The sequence below is a fragment of the Magnolia sinica genome, chromosome 19 (genome assembly GCF_029962835.1).
Source record: "Magnolia sinica isolate HGM2019 chromosome 19, MsV1, whole genome shotgun sequence".
In the NCBI taxonomy this organism is placed as follows: Eukaryota; Viridiplantae; Streptophyta; class Magnoliopsida; order Magnoliales; family Magnoliaceae; genus Magnolia; species Magnolia sinica.
The window spans coordinates 4,176,242-4,200,823 of record NC_080591.1 but is presented as its reverse complement, the minus strand read 5'-3'; the positions used below and the strand labels follow the sequence as shown (position 1 = coordinate 4,200,823).

The window sequence follows — 24,582 nt, the reverse complement described above, 5'->3', positions numbered from 1 at the left end:
TTACAATGGGGCCTATTGATACCATTGATGAGATCTTAACCATCCATCCATTTTGCCAACTCATTTAAGGTGTGAGCAAAAATTAAATTACAATTGAAGCTCAAGTGGACCACACCACCAGAAACAATTGGAATTGAAGCTTACTGTCGAAAACTTCTAGGGCTATGGAAGTTTTCGATCACATCGATATTTATGTTTTCCCTTCAACTAAGTCTGTGTGACCTAATCCAGTAGTGTGGTCCACTTGATCTTTGCATGTTTTTTACTTTTTGCCTCGTGCCCTGAAATAAGTAGCAAAATAGATGTACAATAGATTAAAAAATATATATGTTATGGTGGGGCCCACAAGCACCATTCAGTAGCAAGGAGTATGAGCAATGTTGGATGGTACGTAGTCCGCGTCCTTAAACAGGGGTCATTTAGAATATATGATATTCTATCTTTATCCATAAGAGACTATGGGCGGTAAGACTAACCACTTAAAATGACAGGCATTGACATGAAAATATCTCAAAGCAAGCACTATCTTGGCAATGGCCAAAAAGTTAAGCAGCCAGAGGATTATAACCCTATATTGTTACATTCTATAATATTGGGTATATGTGTGCGAGATTGATTTATCTGGTGGGCCACGTTATGCAGATCATGACTCAAATATCAGGTACGTCCATCTGGTGGGCCGCATTACGTTGATCGTCCAGTGCATTTGTTCTATACTCTGCGGCCACCTGATGAGCGAGACATCCTTATTTTTGAACCACATGATCCGCACACCTTGGCCCATCAAGTGGACCGTCCGGATGTCACACATATATCTACGTTGTATATTAAATGTTTTTCATGCTTAACATCCTAGCCATCCATCATCAAAATCTTAACGGTAACGGAATACGACGCGCGATTGGCAGGGAGGTGCTCACGCTTCAATCATGCATTGCCATATGGGGCCCATATGAAGTGATGATCGAATGATCAGAACCGTTCATTCATTGTCTAGACCATCAAACCATTCAAATTCACCAATTATCTAGATTTTAGGAACCTCAACCATCCACGCAGGGCCTGGAATCTAGCGGACCATCATCAGGCCCGTCGCCACACATGGGCCCCACTAAGCAAGGCACATAAACAAGTCATCCATACCATCAATCTTCTCACCTGGGGTGATCTGAACTTCCTCGCTGCATTAACGCCGGCAACGATGACTGAGACGCCGACATAGGCCAACGGAACGCCGAGAATCCACGGCATCGAGCTGTTCCCGATACGTGGCCCAGGGATCGGTTGGAGCACCTTCCCCGTGAAAGCGATGAGGCCCACCTCCTCTTCTTCCTTTCCCACCACAGCTTCCTTCCCTTCTTCTTTCACGTTCTTCTTCTCCATTTCTTCGTCTGGTTTCCTTTTCGCTCTCAGAGTCGGAAGAGAAGCCGGTTTTTGGCGAGTTTGTCTGTGGAAGAGAGATGGGAAGGAGATGAAAGTGGGTGATGGGCTGAGGAAGGTTGTGATCTTTGGATGCGCACCATGGCGCAGGTTAGCAGCTCTGTACTGCTGTAGCTGAGAAGCCATGGCGGTTTTATCTGTTTTGTTATCGTTGCTTTGTTTCTGACCATTGGCCTTGGTCTTGGTCCCTACCTCTCTGAAAAAGGTTTGCTACAATACATCCCGATGTATTTCCGTAGCATAAGCACGGATTATAGCCGTTGGATCTGAATCATATTTAGACGATCCAAACCGTTTACATGACGGATCGCATCTTGGATAGAAATAAAAATAAATTTTTAAAATTTTTTTTGAATATTTGAACCTTTAATTACTTGGATCTTCTCTTATGAATATGAATGGTCTAATTAAGATTTAACTAATCAATGGACTGAAACATTTAAAACGCGTATTTGTTTTAGAATCTACCATCCATGTTAAGACTCATCTTATAAACGGTCTTTATCATTGAAAATAGCTCCATCCAACGGCTAAGTCCCGACGTATACTATTGCAATACGTAGGAGTGTATTCTAGCAAAACTCTTCTGAGAAAATAGAAATGCGAGTGAGAAGATAGAAATGCGAGTAGGCATTGTACTACTACTCTCAACACAGGTGCCCATGTCGCATGTGTTGATGAGATGCGATTCATCGCATTGTTTTGGCGACCACTTGCATGCAGCGGACTGAAACTCGCCGGTTTGGTCATCAGGTGGGTCTCATCTGTGTGATGAAATGGACGCTTGAAACATTTTGACCGGTGCTCAGCATTCGTTGTAGCTGTGTGGTTCACCTGATGACCAGGGCGTATGTTTTTCGAGCATAGATCACATAGTAGGCATGGCCCATCATATTAACGGTACGAATCTACATTTTTCACGTGTGGGAGAGAAGGATTGGACTGGCTACTCCCGCGAGTAGCCCCACATGGCTTGGAAAGTGTATCGGCATGGGAGGAAACACCAGCCAATGTGGGTAACTCTTCGGTGCAGCCTTATCAGATTGAGTTCCCAAACTTGTGGGTAGAGTTGGGCATCGAATCGAGTCGGACCGAGTTAGGGCTGACCCCACTCGATCCGGTTTTGAAATAGGCCTAACCCAAACTCGGCTCGACTCAATAATGAGTCTAGCATGCCTGAATCGATCCGAGTCTGGTTATGGCCCGGACTAATCTAGACGGAGTCTGATCCAATCAAAGGTATCCAGTCGGTTCTAATTGGCACTGATTCGAATCGAGAGATGTGGGAGAGAGAGAGAGAGAGAGAGAGAGAGAGAGAGAGAGTAGGGATGATGGTGGGTGGCTGGCGAGTTTAGAAGAGGAGGGAGGGAGTGGAGAGGAGAGAGAGAGAGAGAGAGGAGGAGGGCGGTGATAGTGGTAGGTGATTGTCGGGTTTGGAAGAGGAGGGAGGCAGGGAGTGGAGAGGTGAGAGAGAGAGGAGGAGGAGAGTGGTAATGGTGGTGGGTGGTTGTCGGGCTTGGAATAGGAGGAGGATGAAGGAGAGAGAGAGAGAGAGTTTGGGATCGAGTGCAACATATAAGATTAGAGCTACTTAGGATTATTATTATTATATTTATATACCTGAATTTGAGTCGAGTCGGTTTCGGATCGAGTCGAGTCTAACCGAATCGAGTTACTGGGTAACTCGAACTCGACTCGATTTGAGTTCGGATTGGGCGAGGCCTACGCCGACTCACCCATCCAGTTCGGGTCGAGTCGGGTCTGAATGAGTTGGACGAGTCGAGTCAGGCAAATCGAGTCGTCCCGTGCCCAGCTCTATTTGTCGAGGACCCATGACCTCATGTATTGCGTGGTGTCCCCAGACCATGTAGCTACCTAGTGTCAGGCCTCTGTGGTGCCCACCATGATATATGTGTTTTATCCACACCGTCCATCTATTTTTCTAGCTCATTTTAGGATACGAACCCAAAATTGAAACATATCCAAAGCTCAAGTGGACTACACTACAGGAAACATTGGGATTGAATCCCTACCATTGAGAACTTCCTGAGGGCATGTTTTGGGTCAAGCTGATTATTTTTTTTTTCGTTTATCCAAATCTGTGTGACCTTGTGAACAGGTTGGATAACAAATAAACATCACTGTAGTCCCTAGGAAGGTTTCAAATGTGGTTTTGATTGACTCAACTGGGGTTTCCAATCAACTAAATGGGCAAAACAACAACAACAACACAAACCAGTTTCCATATGCAGAATCATGGAAGAACATCACTTCTCTACGAGAGAGAGAGAGAGAGAGAGAGAGAGAGAGAGAGAGTTAAAATGGGAAGTGTTCTTTATCAAAACAGAATAAAATAGTGTTGTCATCGTTATGCCATCTTTTTTACGCCGTTGAATTCCAAAGGGAAGAAAGGAAGAGGTCTACTTAGCCCATGCACCACATATACATAAGATTAAATCACTAACTATTTCCTGTGGTGTGATCCACCTAAGATTTAAGTCAGCTTATTTTTTGGATCATGCCTTAAAATGAAATTTGAAAATGGTTGGATGGTGTGGATTTAAGACACATGCATCACTGTGAGCCCTACAGTCAGGGGTCTCAACCACCTTGACGGATAAGGGCCTCACCTAATCCGCTCTAAAAATCAAGGCATATCCAAATCTCATGTGGACCACACCACAGGAAAACGGTGGTGATTGAACACCCACCATTAAATGTTGTAATAGATGTCTTAAATCAATTCTGTTATTAGGCCTGTCGATGCCATCGACAGTCTGTTTGATGTCACCTTCGATGGCATCGAACAATTCTCGATCCCATCTCTGTCTTATGGATTTTCTTCAGTTGGTTGTTGGACTAACTAGGAATTTTTTTTATGTCATCGATGGGCGTTCAATGCCATTGAGAATTTTCAAAAAATCATGTTTTGTCTTTGGACAGTTGAGGTGTTTGTTCGATGCCATCGACAGGATTAGTTCGATGGCATCGACGGATTTTGCGCGGATTTTTTGCAAAACTGCAAAATTGCGGGATTTGTTTCCGATTTCGTTTAGGATTCTTTCTAAGGCAATATATATGGTTGTAAACGGGATTGGGAGGTATTCTAAGGGTTTCTAAATCATCCCAGGGTTTCAAAGGGATGTAGTAAGGGTGAGATTTGAGGTTGTTCGCATCGGGTTAGCCCTCTTTCTTTGTAATTTCTACTTTCATAGTGATTTTTTTATCGCTTTGTGTTGTGATTTTTTTCCGAAAGCATTTTCCATGCTAAATTGTTATGTTCTCCTCCTTTTTTGCTTGGTGCTTTTGGATTGCTATCCTAAATTCATCTCTGTGTGCTTCCGTGGTTCTCCCAACAAGTGGTATCAGAGCTACCGTTGGGGTGCAGGCTTAAATCTAAAAGGAGATCTAATAATAGCAGGAAGTCCAAGGTACGATATCAAGAAGTACTTAAGTAAAAACAACTTTGAGTTATGGAAGCTCAAGATGATCAATTCCTTAACCAAGCAAGGCGAAGATGATACTCTTGAGGAGTGGAAACCATCTATGAGTGATGATGATTGAAATACCTGAATAAGAAGGCCTTATCCTCCGTCCATTTCTGTCTCATGAATGAGGTTCTCTACAATGTTCTGAGGGAGAAAATCGCAGCAAGTTTGTGGGCATAGTTAGAGGACGTATATGCCAAAAAAGTCCTTTGAAAATCGCCTACACTTGAAGTTGCTGTTGTTCAACTTTAGGATGATAGAAGGAGGAGATGTGGAGGCCTACATCAATAATTTTAACAAGTTAATTGCAAGTTGTTAAACATGGAGGAGGTGATCAAAGATGAAGACTAGGCATGTATTTTATTGAACTCTCTGCCGGCCTCATATGGGCAATTCAAGGACTCATTGTGCACCGGGAATTCATCCCTGAGTGTGGCCACTATTATCTCATCTCTTCAGGGTAAGGCCATGAGAGTGATAAATGGTACCATAGGGGGCTCTTCAAATGCACTGATTATGAGGTGCAGAAATTCTGAGGTACATGATCTTCAAGGTCAAGATCTAATTAGTCCATGCGCAAGGACAAAGGTAAGTTAGAGTACTAGAATTGTGAGATAGAAGGACATATGAAGAAGGATTGTACAAATCATAAATCTAAGAGAGAAGATTCTAAGACTTCGTACAGGGAGGCCAATGTTGCCACATTCGAAGAATATTCGAGTGGATGTGAAGGTGTTGTCTTGTCTGTGTCTATGATCAGACACTTATATAATGATCATAGGGACGAGTGGATTCTAGACACATGAGCATCTTATCACATGACTTCTCAATGGAGTTGGTTCACCAGTTATAGAGAGTACAATGGTGGACAGGTGTTTATGGGCAATGACATTGCTTGTAATATTATAGCTATTGGTACAGTGCTCATTAAGATGTTTGATGGATAGAGCATACCCTGACTGAAGTGAGGCACATTCCCAATATGAAGAAGAGTCTAATTTCTCTTAGTGCATTTGAGGCAATGGGCTGTAAGTTCATCGAATTTAATGGTGTCCTTAAAGTATCTAAGGGGGTACTGGTAATCATGAAAGCGCAGAGACTCAAAAACTTTTACAGGTCGATTGGGAGCATATCAACAGGTGGAGCTACAGTGGCTGTGGCGGATTCCACCTCTGCACATGTGTGGCATGCTGGGCATGGCCACGTGAGCGGGCAGGGCATGAAGGCTGAGACACGTGGACAAAGATATGGAGCAGGTGGACCAGCCACCTGTAAGAAGAATCACACTGCATAATGGCAGGTTACCGGCGAGGTACATGGATGACTCCAATATCGGATATGCTCCGTTACAAATGAAGAGGATCCGTCTACCATTTAGATGACTCTTGGTGAGCCTGGTGCTGAGATGTGGAAGGTGACTATGGACGATGTGATGGACTCGTTGTACCAAATCGACATATTGGTCTTAGTCGAGCTTCCAATGAGACGAAAAGCGATTGGATGCAAGTGGATCTTCAAAAGGATATAACATAGATATTGTAACACCCCGTACCTCTGGTACACGGGTGTTACCTCTTAAAATTATATTTATGGAAACTGAGATCGATTAACAAGGCGACTTAAAATTTACAAGTGTAGGTCGGGACTTCTTGTCACCATTAAAGACATCTAACGGGGACCGTAGGAGCCGAGTTGAACTCGACACCAGTCAGAAAGGTAAAACTCAACAAACAATTTAAGATAAGATAACTTATAAGTAGAATTTTCAAGTCATGTTGGGGCAATACACCCATTAACAACCCTTAAGGAATAAGTTATGGCCAACCGAACGAAAAATGTGCTCTAGGCCCCCATTTAACCATTGAGACCAACTATTAGGCCAATTTAGTTGTTGTTCTAGTGTTAGCCAGATAAGGCCAAAAATGGGTAGTACGGCCCACCTGGGCGTCACATGTGCCCCAAACTCGGCTAGGGCCCCTATATAGGGACCCTAAACCAATTGGATGAAGTAGATCCATCAAAAACATTGTGGTGGGCCCCACATAAGGTGCATGTGCACCTTGAGCTATAGTACAAGACGTGTACTGAACATAGTTGCTCGGTCAAACAGCCTTTAACCGAGCAAAAATGCAAGAAGTTGGGATCTCTCCCGCCATTTCAAAGATTTGAATCTATTAAATTTCAAACCCCAAAGTGGACCACCCTGGCCACTTTCCGGACAATCCGAATCGTCCATTTTCCTCATGGGGTCCGCCCGACCTAAATGGTATAGGGGTTTGGACCCATGCATAGAAACGAAGGAGATGGGCTCGGACTGTTCATTCCTTTCATGTGTGGCTATGATCCAAGGGAGGAGACCATCAGGTGGCTTCTCTTACAAGCCAACACTTCCATGAGCCAGCTGGGGAGAGTCCTTTCATGGCTGAAAATGGCTAAGAAAGCCTTAAAAGAGGAAAAGTAAACTTTTCATTTTTTTGCCTGCAAGGAGCTGGCACAGCCATCAGAGGCGCATCTCCGTTGCTTATAAATGGCACCACTACCCTCCTGATTCCACACAGAAAGAGAAGGGAATGAATGAAAGAAGGAAAGAAAAATAGAGAAATAAAGAGAAATAGGGTGGGCGTGAGCACCACCGTCCAGCTAGGTAACACAACCCTGCCCTCTCCCTTTTTCTTCTTCATTTTTAGTAGGAAATCAGCCTGCTGTTGAGGCCGAACATGGCCTGAAAACAAGCTTTGTTTGAGGCCGAATATGGCCTGAGAAGGAGCTCTGTTTTGAGGCCAAACATGGCCTGAGAACAAGCTCTGTTTGAGGCCGAACATGGCCTGAGAACAAGCTTTGTTTGAGGCCGAACATGGCCTGTGAACATGCTTTGTTATGAGACCAAACAATGGCCTGTGAATGGCCTTAGCAAAGGGCTGAAAATCAGCCTAAAAATGACCTACAAACAGGCCCCTGTTTGAGCTGCGACACACCCCAGAAAATGGACTGATAACAGTCCGAAAATCTAGCTAAAAATGCACCTGGTCGAGCCATTTTTGGGCTGGAGGCATGACAGCAAATGAGCCTGTTTGAGCTCTAAAATGGACTGAAAAACGGCCTAAGTGTGGGCCACATTTTGAGCTGAAATCGGGGCTGAGATTAGGACCTAAACCAGGCAGAAAGCAAACCTGCTGCTGAACTGATAAATGGTCTGAAGCAGAGGTGAAGCAGGCCACAGCTTTTACCTAAATGCAGTTGATGTTTCAGCTTAAAAAACTGGAAGAACAACCTGATGGCAGCCATTTTTCAGCATGAAAATAGCTGAAAACATAACCTATAATCAGCTATGTATTCAGTTTATAGAACAGTTGAAAATCTATTTGAAAATGGCTGAGGATGCAACCTGTAAATAGCTGGTTTCTCAGCTGAAAAATGGATGGTAATGCATCTTAAAAACAGCCGACTTTCGGCCTGAAATCAGATGTTTGGGTGGGCTTTAAGCACCCTGTTTGAAATAGGTGGGCCACACCGCATACAACAGAGGGCCCCGTTCCTATGGTCAGGAATGGCCATGCATTGGGCTGCACTACCGGTGAAAATGGTGGGCCGCACCACATTTCAGATAGGTGGGACGCACCACACCAAGAGAATGTGGGCCGCCCCATTAACTAGTGGGCCTCATGCAAGCAGCTGGTGGGCCTCCCAATGGCATTAGACGGGCCTACACAGTTGCAGGTGGGCCACAACATGTAATTGGACCTCACCACATTAAAACAGGTGGGCCGCACCACATTAAAACAGGTGGGCTGCACCACATTGAAACAAGTGGGCCACACGTAAAGGTCAGGTGGGCCATACTACACATGGGGACCCCACTTCAAATCATGGTGGGCCTCACTTTAGACCATTATGGGCCAAACCAGGCCCAGACTTGGGCCACCGCCTGGGCCATGATTAAACCACACGGCTGGGCCAGAAACGGTCTAAATTTTCAAGCTTGTACTAGACCCAATATTTGGGCCAAAGAGAGCCCAATTCACATACTAATAAGCCCTTATACACCCCACACAATACCAATTGTTCAAGACCTTAGAAACATGTGACTAATGTAAACTATAACTCTAGGAACTACTCACGAAATCTGAGAACGTAAGGTAGTCACGGGAACTTGGATCAAGAACAGTTAGGCAACTCTTCAAGGTGATGATTTTCCTCCCCTTAAGCTTTCCATCTCTAAACTGGATGTGGGATAACCTTTTGTTGTGGTTGTAACTGGTATCCTTGAGACAAATGATCATTTGACTTGTTGTTTGAGAATATGTTTTTCCTAACCATTGGCTAGATGCGGTGTACATATCTTAGGCATAATTTAGCCAGTAAGCTCACTAGAACATATGCCATAAGACTAGTAATACGAACTGATAACCTCATCTCATACTTTGGAAGTCATTTAACCGCCTGATTGGTTTATTTAGAAACTTGTGAAATGCTCAATAAAGTTTCTTAATCCAGACATCCTAGGACTAGATTATTAGCTTAACTTATGCCCTGCAATTACTTGAACGCTTGACGTATTTACTTGAGCACATGTCCTAAGAATCAATTTGAAAATCCACTAAGTATTTGAATCACATGTTTAGCTCCTTTTTTGAACCTGCCTCAGAAGTTATATACTAAGACTATGAGACTTCTACATGTATGCTTGTAGATATTCTGTTCAGGTCGTTGAATCATGTCTGAACTTCTATTGCATTGGCTGTGAAACATATACTGTCAAAATCTCTCTACAAAAACTTTTACCTAAGGAGAGTTCGTACTTAAGGTGTAACAAGACTGGTTGTGACAAAAATAGACCCTCAACATGGAGGTTATGACACGTGGAAACTGAATTGTGGGAATCATCATCTATGGAGTGATTCCACTTACCTGACTACGAAGTGAACCACACCATGTTTTACCCACCGCTGTTTACTCGCTTTGATCCATACATACCGCCTCACTTTGATCACCAAATTTAATGATTTATATATTTCATTCCTAGTCAGCATACGGTGGTAGTTCCCTAACATTAGGAATTGATTAGCGACGTGTTAATGAGTTTTATACACATCCTAGGGTGGTAGCCTCATGAGCCGAGGATGGTGGTATGTGACCTATGCCCGAGCTGTCGACCTACGCTGGTAACTAGCTCCCGTAGTGACCTTTGAACTTATTTAAATTAGCTGATTGCAACTGGACTAATAAGGGTTTGACTAATCATACATACATAGCACAGACCAGCGTCTATCGCTAACGTACGTGATGTACGGTAGGCAGTCGTTACGCCACACGTAGTATGCTTTCGTTGGTGACTAGCCTCTGTCCGACTGGATGTTTTTCCCAGGTCGATAATTGCATGGGTGACGAGCCCAACTCCGCACGGATGTGCATCCCTGGGGCGATGACTGCATTCACGCATCCATGCACATAAGAAGACTGCATTCGCTATGTTTTGGATTGCCTGTATGTTTTATGTTATTTCTTGTTTAGGGCGGCGGTGTGTAATCTTGAAGGGAGATCACACTGAGTTAGTCACTCATTCATCAATGTTCAACCATACAGATAAGACAGGCACAGGCACCGAGGAGCGCGGGGTGAACCTGGAGTCTACTACCGCTGAGGAGGAGTACTATGACGAGGAGTCGCAACAGGAGGCGGCTGCCTACTTCGGTTTAAACCAATAGTTTAGTTATCATGGTTATTTTTTTTAGACAATTATACTTTTGGAATTTTATATATGGCCCCAGCTGAGTGGCCCTAAATATTCATTTGAATTGGGATATATCTATGCTACGCTTGTTTCCACGAATCGTACTTTGATAAATTGTCTATTTAATCACTAATTAACGCCAGGTTTTTTAAAACGAGTCGAGTACTCGAGTTTTCGAAAACCAGGGCATTACAAATACAGAGCGAGGATGGTAGCAAAAGGTTATGCTTAGAGAGAAGGGTCAACTTCTCTGAGATATTCGTGCCAGCGATGTAGCAGAAGTCTATCAGATTCGTGTTGACACTGATTTCTCAATACGATCTCGAGCTGGAATAAATGGATGTCAAGACTGCATTCTTGCACGGGGAGTTAGAAGAGCAGATTTACATGAAGTAACCAGATGACTACGAAGTTAAAGGGGCGGAAAACAAAGTTTGCAGGTTAATGAGATCGTTGTACGACGTGAAACAGTCGTTTGGGCAGTGGTATAAAAAATTCGATTCCTTCATGTTAAGTCAGAAATTTACTAGAAGTGAATACGATCACTGTGTTTATTACAAGACACTGAGTGATGGCGCGTTCATCATCCTGGAATTGTATGTTGATGACATATAAATCGCCAATCATGACAGATCTAAAATCAATGTACTGAAGACTCGGTTAAGTGAGACATTCAATATGAAGGATTTGGGAGCTGTAAAGAGGGTTCTCAACATATAGACAAGAAGAGGAGCAAGCTTTGGTTATCACAGGTATAATACCTTGAAAATGTGTTGATCAAGTATGAGATGGACTATGCAAAGCCGGTGAGCATTCCCCACATGGCTCGCTTTAAGCTTTCCTCAAAACAATGTCCCAAATTAGATGAGGAAAAGAAGGATATGTCTCATATGCCTTATTCGAATGTAGTTGGCAGTTTAATGTATGTCATGGTTTGTATAAGACCGAATATTTCACAAGTGGTCGGTGTTATGAGCAGATATATGTCAAACCCCGGCAAGCAACATTGGAAAGCGGTGAAATGACTACTTCGATATATTTGAGGTACAAAAGACTACGTCTTAACTTTTGAGAAGACAGAAACAAAGTTAATTGGGTATGTGGATTCAGACTACGCAGGCAATGTGGATTCCTGAAAGTCGAGTTCAAGTTACTCATTTGTACTAGTGGGTGGAGCAATTAGTTGCATGTCGAGGCTTTAGTTTGTGGTGGCTCTTTCCACGACCGAAGCAGAATATATAGCAGTGACGGAAGAGTTTAAGGAAGGTGTTTGGTTAATAAGTATGATAAATCAGTTGGGGCTTCAGCAAGAGGCCGTGTCGGTTAGTTATGACAGCGAAAGCGCTAAAAATTCTGTTTATCACTCTCATACTAAACACATTAATGTTCGTCACGACTTTATCCGATAAGTGCTTAAAGAATGAGGCATGGCTCTGGAGAAGATTCACTCCAGCATGAATCCAGCGGACATGCTCACTAAGGTCGTTCCTATAAAGAAGTTCAAGTTCTGTGCAACTTCTATGGGCTTGGCAATGACGTAAAAGGAAGACGGAGTGTGCACGAGAAGCGTTAATAGAGTTATGATGCAAGGCAGAGAAAAGAGAATGGGACAAGAAGCTACACGTTTGATGATTGAAGACATGGTGGAGATTATTATAATAGATGTCTCAAATCAAGTCTATTATTGAGTTTGTCGTTGCCATCCATAATCTGTTCGATGTCACTTTCAATGGCATCTGTAACAATCCGCTTATTTTTTTAACGGTGGGAACTAAATCCCACTATTTCCTATGGTGTGGCCCACAAGAGCGTTGGATCAGACTTTTAGCCCATGTCCTAACATGGTAACGCAGAACTGATAGATAGAGGAGATCTGCCACATCATCTTATGAGGCCCACCATATTTGAAAACAAAAAAAATAAAAACAAAAAGAGAGAGAGAGAAATCAGTGACGTGCATGAGCATGTCACTGTTCACGCCCAACTCCCTCCTCGATTCTCTCTCCTCTCCATCCTTCTTTTTCGCCGCATGACCCGGTGCGTCTTACACGTTGTCTATCACATGGGACCCACCTCACCAATCCAAACGATCTGTTGGAACTGTACCATTGTAGAACCCCATCCGTTGAAACCACTTACCCAAAAGTTTCTAGTGCAGCCCACCATGGACGCTAATCTACACCGTTTTCGACACCTTCTTGCATCTAAGTCCGTAAAAACTGTTGGACGGCTTAGATTTCCTTCTCATTATCTCAATGAACCCCACTTATCATCCCGAGTTCTACATGTGAAATGAAGCCTTCCGTTTTTATAACACGACTTCTTCTCTTCCCAATCCATGTGAGGTCTTTCTACACAATCTCAACCATTCAAAATCCTTCATTTAATGGCCATCGGCCCTCCAACAGTCCTCCTCGTGACAGCTAATCAGAAGTTTGCATATGCCCACGTTATTTTCCTCTTTACAACTCCTTGAATGTGCGAAAGACACAACTCTTAACTCATAACCCACCAACTCACCTGACATTGTTTTTATACCCCTTTTCTCATGTGATCTATAAAAAACCAAAGAGAAAATCAGAAAAAGAAAGACTGAAAGAAGAAAAGGAGAGATCAGGAGAAGGGAGAGTGTCCGTGAGGGTTCAACATCGAGTTCACGACTCACTGACTCAGTCTCTAATGATACATTATCGATTTTTCCAGCATCCCTTGCAGTATTTTAGAGAGAGAGAGATCCTGGTGGATATAGCGTGTATCGAGCTATTCCACCAAGTTGATTGAATCTGCCAAGTGCAACTCAGCTCGCCGAGTATGGGTCGACCTGAAGATCCTTCTATAACATCTGATTTTTATGCAGATGGACGCATTTATAAGAAGTTCTACTACCAAGTCAGGTCGAGTTCAGAGTTGGTCAATCCAAGTTAGTATACATAGAAATCAGCATCACTTCATATTATTTTCCTCCCATCATATTATTTTTCCATAACAGGTAGGTGATCTTTCCTGTTGAAAATTTTAGGTTAACATATAAATTGATTTGATTATTTGTTATGTATTCAATTTATTTGATTATTGTCATTAGTTGCAGATTATTTTATTTGATTCTTAATTGCATATTATAGAGGTAATTTATTTGAATTATTAACTAACTTCAGTTAATTATCGTCATATGCTTAAATTGTAATTATTTTCTTATTATTACATGATGTATAATGTATTTGAATTTACGGGTGCTCTACCCCAAAAGGATCACCATGTTATTTTTATAGGGTGCTCTGCCCAGGGTCATTTCCGAAAAGATCGGCATGATATGGACGCTCTGCCCACGGTCATTCCCGAAAGGATCGGCACGGGTGCTCTGCCCTGAATGATTTTCTAAAAGATATATACATATGGGTGTTCTGTCCTGGATATTTACCCTAAAAGTTTATTCACCGGGTACTCTGCTGAGAGTCATTCCTTAAAAGGATCGACACCAGTGCTCTGCCAATGGTCATTCCCTAAAATGATCAACACACACGGGTGCTCTGCCCTGAATTGAACCAAAAAGAATTTTAAATGACTATATTATGTTATTTTGTTATTATGAAAAATAAATTGTTATTGTTATCATGTAAAATGTCGATTCAATACTCATAATTGATCATATTTATTTTATTGAGTTGTATTGGTGTTAATGTAGAATTTTTAATTTTGGAAAGGATGTGACCCTACGAGCCTTCGTGCTCACACCCGTATAAATTATTTTGCAGGATTTGTATATGAAGAATCAGTTGGGCAAAATTGAAGACTTTTATTCTTGTTTATTTAGAAATTAATTAAAATTCAATATATGTTGTTATTATTTATTTTTGAATGTCAATGTAATTAAAGATTCAAGGATTGATTAGTGGACAATATTTAATGATGATTATTAGTATCCTTTTAGTTGCTCTGGTTGCCTTGAAAATGCAGGAAATAATGTAGGTTGCGATGTATATTTTATTTAAATATAACTCACAGTCTTGAAATTCGAATTCGGGCCTAGCCAACTCGGGTTCCGATTTTCGGAGCGTGACAGCATCGAACAGTTCTCAATCCCATTGATGTCTTCTGAGTTTTCTTCAGTTAGTTGCTGGACTAACTGGGCACTTTTTCAATGCCATTCATGAGTGTTCGATGTCATCGAGAATTTTTGAAAAATCATATTTTGTCTCTAGACAATTGAAGTATTAATTCGATGCCATTGACAGGATTACTTCGATGCCATTGACAAGGTTTCGATGGCATTGACAGATTCCGCGCAGATTTTTCACAAAATTTTGAAATTGTAGGATTTGTTTTCGATTTCGTTAAGGATTCTTTCCAAGGCTATATATATGGTTGTAAACAGGATTGTGAGGTATCATAAAAGTTTAGAAATCGTACTAGGGTTTCAAAGGGGTGTAGCAAGGGTAAAATTCGAGGTTGTTCGAATCGGGTTAGCCTTCTCTCTTTGTAATTTCTGCTTTCATAGTGATTTTTCTATTGCTTTGTGCCGTGGTTTTTTCCCGAAAGGGTTTTTCACGTTAAATCATTGTGTTCTCCTCTTTTTTTGCTTGGTACTTTTAGATTGTTATCCTAGATTTATCTTTGTGTACTTCTGTGGTTCTCCCAACATTAAAAGCTTCTTGTGACTTATGTTAGTATTTATTTTCCATCTAATTCTTGGATTAAGTCACACCGATCAGGATGAAGGGAAGACACAAATATCAGCTTGATCTAAAACATTTGTGCCACGAGTAAGTTTTTAATGGTGTGGTTTAATCACCACTGTTTCCCATGGTGTGGTCCACTTGAGATATTGATATGCTTCATTCTTGGGCTCATGCCTTAAAATGAGCTGGCAAATTGATGTGGGATAAAACACATACATCATGGTGGGCCCACAGAGCACCGACTAGTAGAGATGTCGCTGCGGGCGGGGTCAGCATGCAATCCGCGTCCATCCATTGTTTTTTTTTCCTTTTCCCACAACGTGGCACATTTGAGGCGTAAAAAAGGCTGATCCTTAGGCCAGTGTGGCCCACCTGATTGGAAAGCTCGGATCTCACAACACGTGCCATATTAGCACATCCTTTATTCCAATATACACATACGGGGCACATTATCTAAAATCAGAACCGTTCATTTGTTGGTCGATCCCCTCTTGTCGAATTTGGGATTTACGTCACACGTGTACGGTTGGCAATGGGTCGGGTCATCCCACATGTGAATTGCCCAGGCCTGCTTTTAAGGCCCGTTTTAAATACATGCATTGGGCTTCGGTCAACCTGCTCATATGGATAATCAATGGGCTCGGCCAGATGACTAGACCTAACCTAATATCCAACAAAAAATACTTTAAGTACGAAAACACACACGTGTGCGCGCCTGCACACATGTTAGGCGAGAGCCCAGCCCATGGGGCCAGGCCAATAGGCCTAGGGATCTAAGCCTGTTTAAAGTGGGGACGGGCTTGTAGTCCAGGTGGGACGCTTAGCCCGCTTCGGCCCATAAAGGCTTTTGTGTGTGTTTTTATCATTTCTCAAACAGTGGTGACCCATCATTGGATATGTTCATCCATCCAGACCGTCCAAACCATATGGGGACCTACAGTGGTTGAATGATAGCACAAAACTGATCAAACAACCTTAACCATCTGATGACCATTAATCCGGATAGACTGTCCACCAATTTCATTTTAGCAATTGCATGGTTAGATCCTCAAACCAGCATAATTTTCATGATACATTCCATCAACAGAGTGGCCCATGATTTATTCGGTTCATATTGGCATGGATATATGCCATGTTTATGGTGGATCACTCACCACCATTGAGAGGGATTTTTCCCCAAATGGCAGTATAAGATTTGTTTAATTCTAGAAGGAATTAAGGTATTTTTTCTTCTTGTTGATAACGAAGTAATATTTTCATTTTATCACAAGAGCGTAAAGGTTGTTGGATGTAGGTGCTGAAAATAGTACAGTTAAATTTAAAAACAGAAATTAAAATAAAATAAAAAATTAAATTAAATTAAGAACTTACTATTTTGAGTCAAGGCATAACTGAGTTATTTGGCTTGAAACCAAAATTCTTCTCCTTAAACGGCATCCCAAGTGCAACAAGAACCACGTGCTCAGTCTACACAGAAACTCAACACAGGGCACGCACATGTGCAGTCAAAGGCGGAGGTGGTGCAACCCTTCAATACCAAATTCATAGTCCGGAAAAAGGCTAAAGCCCTATGCAAAAGTCTCCCCTTATAAGTTTAAAGTTTTCCTTAGTCATTTCCAATGTGGGACAAAGAGAGTTGCTAAAAAACGAAACTACTTTTCCAAATCAAACAAAAGCATGTCATCTGAAAGATACTTTAGTGCTCTTTCATTCTGGATTGGAATCGTCGTATTCCGACACCATTCGGGCTCCATAAGTGGGATCGCAATCGCCGGTCTTGAATTTTTTCTTCATCTTCTTTTCCATTAGTTACCCTCATAACTTACTCTTTAGATGTTGAATTTAAACTATTTTGAGGTCATTGGAATGGAAACTTGACAAGCTTTCAGATGAGACTAGAATTGCCTAATTCAAAAACCGTTCAATATCCTAAAAGTAAATTAACTTTAATACCTTAAAATGATGTGCATGTGTAACATTTTAAATAATCATTATAATAAGGTCACTGAACTATATATTTTAGCCCAAAATAAAGAAATTCTAAGGTAACAAAAGTTAGTCCATTAATTTTATAGTTTAATCAAAACTCATATGGTCAAGATGCTGAAATATATCCATTCTTATATATATTTATATATATTTACGGTCCAAGCCTACATACCAATTATGAAAAATTACACTTTGAATAAAAATAATTAATTATTACTATCAATCAATTCATTCCGAATTGCACCAAATTACGTTGAAGCATGATGTGCTTTCTTGAAAGTACTGAATGACTTGTAATAATTATTAGAAAATTTATAAATTTGTGTAATACATTTCTTCATTGATTAATTCATAAATTCCACACAACAACCATCCAACATAGTGTAGCATTTACTTAATACCTTTCCACTCAATTGAAAACAATTCAATTGAGAATCACTCAATTACTTTTTTGTTCTTTCATGAAGTCGATGATAGATGTAACACCCCGGATTTTCAAGGGCCATGCAGGAATTCGGCTCCCGAATTCTTAGGTGTCACGGGTGTCATAATGGGCTTCAAATTTTAATTACAATTGGATAATCTCATAAACAATGGAGAGTTTAGTAAGGCATGAAGTATAAGTTCATCATAAAACAGTATCAAGTGCCACTAAATATAAAAATATCCAAAACACAAATCCAAAATCATCTAAATAGGGAACCAGTCTCACCCATATATGACCGAAAGTAACTAGAGCCCTGACTCATACCCCGCGATAGCCCGAACTTAGACTAGAAGGATCTGCTGAAAGTTTGGGAGTAGGAAAGCTCCTCTTCCCTATCCATGCTCACCTCGCTCGGCTCGTCGAGCACCACCTCACCTGCATCTAGTAAAGGGTTTGGTTGTTGTTTTAAAACACCATCCCAGAGTGGGAGTGAGTAGCTAACTCAGTGGTTACTATTAGCCTTAAGTTACAACAAGTAACAATTATATGATGAATTTAATGAAAGGCATACATTCACAGATCTCTAACTAGTCTTATTAATGCATATGCATGTGTTATGATATGATGTATGTCCTTACAACAACACTCCCTCGAGCGACTTCATCTAACAATTGCGCATGACCAACTACCCTCATTGCGACCTCAACTGCCGAGTCGTCAAATCCTAACTAATGTAATACATGGATAATGTTAGCCGAGTATTTAGTTAATTCCGTTCATCTAGTAGATTGGAAAAACTGGTACATCCCATGTATCATTGCCCTCAACTGGTTGCGAGGCCAAGGCCCCTCAACGTACGAGGCCAAGACCTCGCGATCCTTGATCCCATCAAGTTTTTCATCTCCGATTTCAAGCACATGGGGAGTGCTTAGAAGAGGGATAGCTCGCGGTCAAGACGGGGAGGCTCGTCGCCACAGCGTAGGCCGACAGCTCGGACACAGTGTCTCATTCCACCATGCCCAGCTCTCTAGTCAGTGGATCGGTTTTAGATGGTTATCAATAGGCTTCAGTGGTTAAAGGGTGTTCCAAATTCCATACAAGCGTGAGCAGACATGGTTATTGAACATGGTTGGTCAGTGAGCGAGCTAGACTGTACAAGTTCAGGCAAGTACGTGATGGACGACATCGAGTACAAGCGACCCATGTAGTACAACTACTGTCGCTCATTCACATCCGCCCAAACCTACTGGTTTAGCCGTAGGATGGTCCTACCAAAGGGATCACCTTCTCCCACTTCAGTTCCCTGACCAACCCAGGGGTTTATGATATTCAATAATATTCCAACAATTCCGGATTCGCCTTCTAACACTAGTAAAGTCATGCACTCATACATCAAACATAAAAATTCAGATTTTCTACAATACAACTACTAACAAAAATACGAAATTAATGTGTGTGCGTGTTGAGTAGGGTTGCCGACGAGATCAAAAGCTAAATGTAACACCCCGGGTTTCTGAGGGTCACGTAAGAACTCGGCTCTCGAATTCCCAAGTGTCATGGATGCCCTAATTAGCTTTATATTTTCGTTACAGTTAGATGATTCATCAACAATGGAAGATTTAGCAGGGCAGGAAGCATAAGTACGTCATAAAGCAGTATCAATTGCTACTAAATATAAAAATATCCAGGCAGCGAATCCAAAATCATCTAAATAGGGAATTAGTATGTCTAAAAGAATAAAGCTGAGTCTACTACTCAGCAATCCAACGTTCCATTTACTGAGCAGATAAAGACCCGCTCATCAACTGAAAGTAGGAGAACTCGTCCTCCTCCTAGAGGCTCGCATCACCAGGCTCCTCATACTCTGTATCACCTGCATCTACAAGCGAGTCTGGTTGGTGTTTTAAAACACCGTCCCAGAGTGGGAGTGAGTGATCAACTCAGTGGGTGCTATTAATCTTAAGTTGTAACAGATATCAATTACATTATGAACTTAATGAAAAACAATCATTCATAAATACCTAACTAATCTTTTTAATGCATATGTATGATAGATGATATGATGCATGCTCTCGCCATAACACTCCCTCGAGCGACTCTATCTAACGATCGCGTATGACCAACACTCCCTCAAAGTGACCTCGACTCCCGAGTTGCTACCCTAATAGTGCGATGCAATGCGATCGTGTTAGTCAAGTTCTTAGTTAAGTTCATTCATCGAGCAGGTTGGGGATTCTGATACACCCCACGTATCAATGCCCTGAGCTGGTTGCGAGGCCAAGGCCCCCCAACATGTGAGGCCGAGACCCCGCGGTCCTTAATCCCGTCGGGTTCCCCATCTCGGACTTCAAGCACATGGGGAGTGCTGAGAGAAAGGGATCCCTCGCGGTCACTACGGGGAGGCGCGACACCCCAGCGTAGGCCGACAGCTTCGACATAGTGTCTCATTCCACCATGCCCGGCTCACGAGGCAGTGGACTAGTTTCAATTTGGTTATCGATGGGGTACATCGGTTGTAGGGTGTTCCAGGTTCCATACATATGTGAGCAAACAAGGTTAACAAGCAAGGTTGGTCAGTAACAGGTTATACCGCACAGGTCGGGGCAAACACGGGACAGACGACATCGGGTACGAACAACCCATGTAGTCCAACTACTATCATCCTTCCGTACTTGCCCAAGCCCATGGGTTTAGCCCGGGGTAGTCCTTCCAACGGAACTACCCTCACTCTCCTCATTTTTCCTGACCAACCAAAAGGTGGAGGGTAATTCATAACATGCCACAAACATGGTTAACATCTAACATAAGTGAAGCATGCGTCCATAACTTCTAACATAGAATCTCAAATTTCTCTACCAAGTAAAGCAATTCATGATATGAATTAGGTGTGCAAGTGTGTGGTGTCGGTTTGTGAGGAAGCTAAACACTTCCCACACTTCATGGAATCATGTAGCACAAGAAATAAGGAATTACACATGTTACATAACAATGCCTTATGAGAAAAATCAAACAAGACATGAACATATAATAAACCATGGTAGCAAATCATGTGAGAGGCAAGAACAACATCACGTGAGAATCACGTGAGAACTAAACAAACATACCATTCCGTGCAATTCCAGACAAAACAAACAATTCTTAAGTTTTCTTTAGAATTTTCAAATACATCATTCAAGCAATCAAAATCATTAGGCTCATAGTATAGTTGGTGTTAGACCACTTAAGGATAATAGTCCGCACCTATGGATCGTTGGGATTCTTAGGAAACGACCTAAGATTGCCAACTTGCAGGTGGATTCGTAAAGACCCTGAGTCAAAGGAACTTTGCATGTTAGGATTACATGCAACATCTAACTCAACACAAAGGATCTCAAGAAGATGGGTGCTTACCTCCCTAATTGGTTGGAATTCGAATTTAGAGCAGTGGATGTGGGATCTCCAGAGGAAGAAGGAAGGAGTTGCAAGGATCGACTTCTCTTAGGCCCCACCTTGCCTATGGTCCACCTTCACTCCCTTCTTCACTCTCCCTTTCTCTCTTTACTCTCCTCTTTCTCTTCTCCCATTTCTCTCTTCTCTCTCTTCTAGGGTAAAATCGTATGGGGAGAGGTGGTGCCCAAATGAGGCCATTTTATAATACTAGATTTAGTGGAAATGGCCCCAAGTGTTGGGTTTTTATTATACTAGACCTATGGGAGGGTCTTTCTAAGTTCTAGGGCCACTATGGGGTGTACATATTGATATACACAGTAGGATAGTTAGCCCTAATGATGATCCACGTATGTACATGATCGGCCCGTCATTTAGATGCACCGATCGACAGATATGATTTGAAGTCTATTCAACAGTCACCGATGGTCGATCGGGGCGGCGACTATACAGATATGAGCAGAAAAATATCCTTACTCCACATGTGAAGTTTGGTCGTAAACCGACGGTCCGAAATCCTCAACTTTGCACAAGAGTGGATGACTCAATTCACTTAAGTTCCAGCTCCTTTCTTTAGGGTATTTGCGCTTCTCATGCACTCCTCCTTTGGCTCAAGTTGAGTGGTTCTGGGCAGTACCTAGGTCCGACTCCCGCGATGGACGTCAAGCCCAATGAGACGGACATTATTCTATAGTTTTGGAACTAATGGCTCATCAACGAGCGGTCTAGAGCTTGTTCAGAAAATTAGGGCAATTTTAGAATGAATTAGGCATTGAGATTTCTCGGGGGCAATGATTAGGGTTTGGATTAAATATGTTCATAGTGTGGCCTATTTATAACTAGTGAAAGTGGAGATTTGGTCATGCTTACTCTAAACTGTCAGTTTTATGCCAAAAGAGTAACGGGGTTGCTTTAGTCTATTATTCAAGATCCGGGCCTTATCTGACTCTGCCCCAGTTAGATGGATGCGGAATTTTACCGCAACTGTCCAATTTGCGATCAACGGTCACCGATTCACGATCGGGTCCCAGATTTTGTGGGCGGGTGTAGAAAAATATTTTAGGCCCTCACCATAAATTTAGAAGAAACTCGATGGCTGAAATGCCTAATGTCTCAGTTTCAATTAAGAGTGCCAGATTCTGAGTCCAGTAGGCTGGGGTGAATGACACTTTGCAAGTGCCGCTGGGGCGGCATGGATAATTTAATTTTTAGGTGTCCACTAAGTCCATAGTCCGCGATAGACTACAAGTCCAGTAAGATCTATGTTTTCCTAATTTTTTTTAGATTTTTCTGACCTTCCTTGGTCGCTGTATGGCCCGCACGGACTGTTGCTAAGTGTAAACGGGCTATCAGCTTGACGGCCCGCACTCGGTCCAATCACGACCAGACTGGTCCACCCGTGTATAAGCTAACATCGAGTGCTAATGGTCAGTAAGTGATAATATGAGTTAATTAAAAAAAATTAAGATTTTTTTTAAAAATCCAAAACAGTAAAAATCCATAATGTTACACTAAACATTATTCATAGTACAAACATACAACAAGGATTAATGTTAACACAAACATATAATAAGGATTTATGCAAGCACAAACATACAACAAGAATTTTATACAATCATACATGCCACAAGGAAGGTTATACTAGAATCACATATGAGATGTACATGTCACTCCAAATCAAGCCCAATCATGTTGAAGAACAAATAACCAACACTTAACCATTTCATGGGATTTAACAGGGACCTATCATGTAGGGTCTTGGCTAGGTTCTCTCTAAATTACTCAAGCACATCATCCTAACATTCATAATCATTAAACTCATAGTAGAATTGATGCTAAGTCGCCTAAGGATAATAGTCCGTACCTTATGACGAACTGCTCGATCCACGGTGCCCGTAGGGTTATAGTGTTAGGAAATCATTATTGAAATGCCTAAATAAGCATACAAGCTTGTAAGAATTGGAAGAAATTTAATCCAAGACCTAAACCTACAAACATAACTTCATACTTACCTTCAATTATCGCCAAATCGACACCAACGAATGACGATGTTGTTATAGAGGAGATGAGAGGGTGAAGGTGCACAAACCTTTATGCTTTCATGCTCTCCCTCTCTCTTTCTCCTCTTTTCTCATCTTTCTCTCTTTCTCCCTTTCTTTCTTCTAGGAAAAATTCGTATAGGGAGAGAGGGTGCCCAAATGAGGCCTTTTATAATGTCAGATTTGGTGTAAATGACCCCAAGGGTTGGGTTTTTACTATACTAGCCCTATGGGAGAATTTTTCTAGCCTCTAAAGCTCACTATGGGGTATACATATTGATATACACCATAGGATAGTTAGCCCTAATGATGATCTACGTATGGACATGTTCGGCCCGCCATTTGGATGCGTCGATCGACAGATATGATTAGAAGTCTGTTCAACGGTCACCGATGGTCGATCGGGGCCGCGGCTATACGGATATGAGCAGGAAAATATCCTTACTCCACGTGTAAAGTTTGGTCATAAACTGACGGTCTGAAATCATCAACTTTGCATAAGAGTAGACGACCCAATTCACTTAAGTTTCAGCTTCTTCCTTTAGGGTATTTGCACTTCTCATGCACTCGTCCTTTGGCTCAAGTTGAGCGGTTCTGGATAGTACCCAGGTCCGACTCCCGCGATGGACGTCAAGCCCAGTAAGACGGACATTATTCTATAGTTTTGGAACTAGTGGCCCACCAACGAGCGGTCTAAAGCTTGTTCGGAAAATCGGGGCATTTCTGAAATGAATTAGGTATTGAGATTTCTCGTGGGCAATGATTAGGGTTTGGATTAACTATGTTCATAGTGTGACCTATTTATAACTAGTGAAAGTGGAGATTTGGTCATGATTACTCTAAACCGTCGGTTTTAGGCTAAAAGAGTAACGGGGTTGATTTGGTCTATTAGTCAAGATCCGAGCCTTATCTGACTCGGCTTCGGTTAGATCTTTAATTTAGTTATGATTGTCTTGATTAGTTAGCGATGGGTCGGTTAGATTTGGGCCCTACGTGAGTAAATCATGGGGCTAAACTTGATGTTCAAGTGATCGGGCGGATTCGTTGCCTTCCTATAGTTGATTAATCGGACTTGTGCGGTTCTTTACTGGTATCACCCGTGTATAAACTAACATTGAGTGTCAATGGTCAGTAAGTGATAATATAAGTTAATTATATTTAAAAAAAATTAAGAATTTTTAGAAATCCAAAACAGTGAAAATCCAGGATGTTACAATAGATCATTTGTTCTTTGTTATTCTTAGAATTCTACTATATGTGTTGGTATTCATTAAGTCTCACATGTAAATAGTCCCATGATAAAAGAAAAAATTGATTATATCTTAAACTCTAAATAAACCACCCTATCACAATGGCCAATGATAAT

The 24,582-nt window shown here is 41.8% G+C and overlaps 2 protein-coding genes across 2 annotated transcripts in view; one reads left to right on the top strand and one right to left on the bottom strand.

The window, feature by feature from the left end:
- LOC131235576 (carbonic anhydrase 2-like) overlaps nucleotides 1-1,609 on the bottom strand; it is a 29,599-nt gene extending 27,990 nt beyond the window's left edge. Inside the window, exon 1 of the mRNA XM_058232782.1 lies at nucleotides 1,159-1,609. Within this exon, the coding sequence (XP_058088765.1) occupies nucleotides 1,159-1,566 (408 nt within the window). The 5' untranslated portion in view covers nucleotides 1,567-1,609. The remainder of the gene's footprint in view (nucleotides 1-1,158) is intronic.
- Nucleotides 1-10,036, top strand: part of LOC131235577 (uncharacterized) — a 58,451-nt gene extending 48,415 nt beyond the window's left edge. The window contains exon 10 of the mRNA XM_058232789.1: nucleotides 10,026-10,036. The gene's annotated coding sequence lies outside the window, so the exon portion shown is untranslated. The remainder of the gene's footprint in view (nucleotides 1-10,025) is intronic.
- Nucleotides 10,037-24,582: the final 14,546 nt, after the last annotated feature.